The sequence below is a fragment of the Triticum dicoccoides genome, chromosome 1B, assembly GCF_002162155.2.
Source record: "Triticum dicoccoides isolate Atlit2015 ecotype Zavitan chromosome 1B, WEW_v2.0, whole genome shotgun sequence".
NCBI classification, from domain to species: domain Eukaryota; kingdom Viridiplantae; phylum Streptophyta; class Magnoliopsida; order Poales; family Poaceae; genus Triticum; species Triticum dicoccoides.
Genome location: NC_041381.1, coordinates 485,661,507 through 485,665,776, shown reverse-complemented (window position 1 = coordinate 485,665,776; position 4,270 = coordinate 485,661,507). Strand labels below are relative to the sequence as shown.

At 56.3% G+C, this 4,270-nt stretch overlaps 1 protein-coding gene across 1 annotated transcript; it reads right to left on the bottom strand.

The window, feature by feature from the left end:
- Window positions 1-630: 630 nt before the first annotated feature.
- Window positions 631-3,308, bottom strand: LOC119343199 (gibberellin receptor GID1-like). Its single transcript, XM_037614313.1, has 2 exons — window positions 3,135-3,308; window positions 631-2,510 (listed from the first exon to the last, which is right to left on the bottom strand). Exons 1-2 carry the CDS (start codon window positions 3,171-3,173, stop codon window positions 1,494-1,496), a joined length of 1,056 nt encoding a protein of 351 aa, XP_037470210.1. The 5' UTR covers window positions 3,174-3,308; the 3' UTR covers window positions 631-1,493.
- Between the last annotated feature and the right edge of the window lie 962 nt (window positions 3,309-4,270).

Sequence of the window (4,270 nt, the reverse complement as noted above, 5' to 3'; positions counted from 1 at the left end):
AGCACGCACGACCCTCCTGCGTGCAAGAATGACTTGCACGCACGCACTCACTGCAGAATAATGTCACATTCACTCACACCAGCCACAGCCAGAGCCAGAGCCAGCACCAGCAGCAGCGTGATCAGATCACAACAGCTACTCCTCCTACCAAGGCAACAACCAGAAGCAAGCAAGGGAGAAATGACCCGGTCCGGTCCATTCGCGTTGCAACGGGGGCACGCAACGCAGTGGCCACCGGAACGGGACGCAACAGATCACTTTCCGATCGCCGACAGACCACCTCCTCCATACCTGGTTCCACCCAAGTACCCGCCACAGAATTAGGGTAGCTGCCCCAATTTCGCCTAGAGGCACGCAGGGACGACGCCACGTGGCGCGAGGAGCAATGGACAAAACGGCCATCATCATCACCTCAAACCAAAGCCCTACGACAAGAGTACCGTGCTACTCTGCATTAGTAGTATTTGAAAATCAAAGAAAGGGAAACAACCTTTCATATCCAACATAATTGGTTCGAAATGTTGGCATCGTCTTCTTTTACCAGTACCACATTCTTCACCGACACCCATGTGGAGGGGAAAAAAAACCCGGAATGGACGGATCAACCAAGCACACGCGTTACAGCACTCGCAGTCCAAAGTCCAAACATGTGTATACATAAGGATCATCAGAGTACAACAATCAAAAAGGGAGAGAAAGATACAAAAAAGTTGGAAGAGAATTTATACTGCTAGCCTAGACTACTACTGTCTGGACTGGACTAGAAGCATATATCACCACACAGGATAGATAGATACTACTAGATAGATAGATAGCCGTATTTTTCACATGCACGGATTGGACGAGAGTGAGCTGAGAGAGCACCATCCAATCCAATCCAATCCAACCCGTAGCCGACACAAGAAAGAAACTACCACATCAACAGCAACAAAAGACGGACACTCTCCCCGTTGATCGATCACTGTACACATAACGTTAGATAGATCTTCCCTCAAGGATAGATAATAAGCAGCGGCAGCAACAGAGGATGAAGGTGAAATAATATGCTCCTCTCCATCAACCAATGTCAAATGGTACATGCTGGAGCGAAGGCACTCTCTCTCTTGTCTTAACCCCAGGCAAACACATGGATGGATACAGATCAGAGAACCAAGGATCCCACCGACCGAGCCGATCGGCGGAACAATTAGTGGGACGACAATGGCTTCCCTCGCTCCGACGAGGACGAGCCATTGAGTTTTATCATCAGACAGACAGACGGACATGGGGATCCCCTTTGGAGTCTAGAGATCACTTGCCAGAAGCCATTGCCGGGCTCCAAGATGACATCCCCAAGCAGCAGCACCACCGGCAGCGGCGGTAGTATAAGAGATACTAGTATAAGTCAAGCTTACCATTTAGCTTCCTATAGGCAGTAGTACGTAGTACGTACGTATTTGATTGTGTCGGGACGGACGGCGGGCTTATCCACGACGACTGGGCTGGTGTATGTACTACAGGAGGTTAGCTCGGACGAACTCGGCGATCTCCTCCATCACCTCGTGGTAGTGGTCCGTGTTGGACAGCAGGTAGAAGCCGATGGTGGCCTTCTCGCGGTGCACCAGCTTCACGTCGTGGCCGTCCTCCCGGAGGCCCTCCGCGTAGCCCAGCTGCCGGTCGCAGGTGAGGTCCAGCCCCGACACGATGATGAGGCTCTTGGCGAACGGCAGGCCCTTGAGCCGCCGCCCGTTCGGCCCGAACGGGTTGCACGCCGGGTGGTCCCGGTCCGCGTCCTCCGGCAGGTACGCCTTCCAGTACCAGTCCCTGTCCTGGAGCGTGACGAAGTACTTGCCGTCCAGGCGCCGCTCCGACTCGGTGCGCTCGTTGCCGCCGAACATGGCGTTGAGCAGGATGTTGCCGTGTATCTTGATCCCCTCCTCCGCGGCGCGGACGGCCACGTGGTGCGCGATGTTGCCGCCGGAGCTGTCGCCGGCGAGGAACACGCGGAGCTGCGCGTCCTCGCCGCTCCGCAGGAACGGCTGGGCCTGGGCCCACTTGAGCGCGGTCCACCCGTCGTCGTACGCGCACGGGTACCGGTGCTCCGGGGCGCGTCGGTAGTTGACGGACACCACCACGCCCTTGCTCAGCTTCACCAACTGGCGGCAGAGGTTGTCGTAGATGGTTGTGCTGGACGCCGAGTGCGCGAAGCTGCCGCCGTGGAAGAAGATGATCACCGGGAGCGGGTCCGGGGACGGCGCCCCGCCGAGGAACTCGAGGATGGGCAGGGTGAGCGCGGCGGCGCCCGCTGCGTTGCCGGCGACGGCGCGGTAGATGCGCGCCTCGAGGCCGACGGACAAGTCGATGAAGTGGTCGAAGGAGGAGACGCCCTCGACCGGCCTGGGGTTGGCGGGCACCCGGCGGTCCATGTACTCGGCGAGGTCGCGCTCGAAGGTGCCGTCGGGGCGGCGGAGCATGTGGTACGACACCTTGAAGTTGGAGATGAGCACCCATGTGTGGAGCGGCACCACCGTCTGCACAGCACGACAAACCCAGCAGCAACAGTGTGAGAGCGAGACCACCAACGAAAAACACAATCAAACCTCTCAACGAAACGAAACGAAAGGAATCCTCCTATTTCTTTGCTGATTTGCGCACGGACAGGAGCGCAATGCGAGGCGCCATCTTTCGGTCGCGTCTTGCTAGAAAAGATGCAAGCTTTGGGCTGGCGCTCTGCGGCAAAGGCACGCGCGCACACACACGGCTGGCTGGATGGATGTGGATGAATGATTTGTTGCTTGTTGGGTAGCTGTGTTAGTATCGCCCGGGCACCCCCCTAAAACAACCGAGGCAGGCGAGAGGGGAATAAAATTGGGATTGAGCCCAAAGGGGAAACAAAGGCAGCGACGGACCGAGAGAGAAATCGCAGGGCCCAAATCCCCTCCCACCGTCTCAACTCAGCCGTAAAGCGGCGGGGCGTTGGCGGGGGCACGGCACAAATCGAGAATCGCGCGGGCGGCGGCGCCCACACGGAAGAAGAAGGCCCGAAAACGAGAACCCAAACACAAGCGCAAGGACGGAGGCCTGCACATGCGGCGCTAGTGCCCCGAAACAGGCGCGGGAAGCGCCAAACCAAGGAGGAGGACGGGCGGACGGACCTTGCACTCGTTGCGGTTGACCTCGTCGCTGCCGGCCATGTCGGCGGGCGGTGCCTCCTCTCGGTGTCGGCCCTCGGCTCTCAGCTGCTGCAGGCAGGAGCAAGATCTCCCCGGGGAACAAAGGATGGCGCTGGCTGCTTCGCTCACGGCATGGGGGCCTCCAAGAAGCGCGAGGTGGATCCCGCCCGCCGAGTCCTCCGGCAGGAGCCCAGCCGCCGGCGATCTCCTCCGGCTCCGAATCCCCCCTCCCTCCCTCCCTAGCGGGCACGAGAAGCCGGGCAAGCAGTCGCGCACAGTGGTGCGAGGGCGTACGAGGCTCGCCAAAGGTTCAGAGAGAGCGCGCGCGCTGGTGAGCTGTGGCGTGAAGCGCAGGGAGACGAGTAGGAAGGGGGAGAGGGGGGTGGGGAGGGGGGCAATGGAAATAGGGGACGGGGGAGGGGAGCGGACGGGGGAGACGACAAAACCGGGCGGCTCAAAAAGTAAAACTTGCGTGTGCGGGGCCCACCCCACTTGCCCCTAGCTCAGCTGCCAATATAGTTATTTTTTCCTCTCTCTCTCCTGGTCTGTTTGTTTTGTTTATTGTTTTGGACGGTCTCGGGGTTCTTGGATGGATGCATGGATGGCTGGTCACAATGGTCAAAAACATAAGCTAGTAACTTCACACTTTCCTAGACTAGGTTACTACCCCTATAGTGGGTAGGACATCTATGTAGTGTCATGCAATGATGTATTTATTAGGTTATAGATTCATTGTTTTTTGGAGTATGTGATGTTCCGGTAACTTAGAGGGTGCTTGGATACAAGGGACTATTTTTAGTCTGACTAAAAATAGTCTCTTTTAGAGGCTAAAGTTCCAAGCACCCCTGACTAAAGAGAGGCTAGGACTAGTCTTGAGGCTAAAATCTTTTAGTCATGGGAAACCTACTAAAATATGTATTAGCTCTCTCTCTCCTCATATAATTCTTTTCCTTAGTTCTGGATTGGAGGGTTTGGAGGATAATAAATGCTCAATAATTAGATTTTAGTCTCTTTAGTACTTGGATCCAAGCATGGGTGAGACTAGCAAGTTTTAGTCCCACTACTTTTAGTCATGGGACTAAAACGTATCCAAGCATGCTCTTAGCTAGTTACCACAC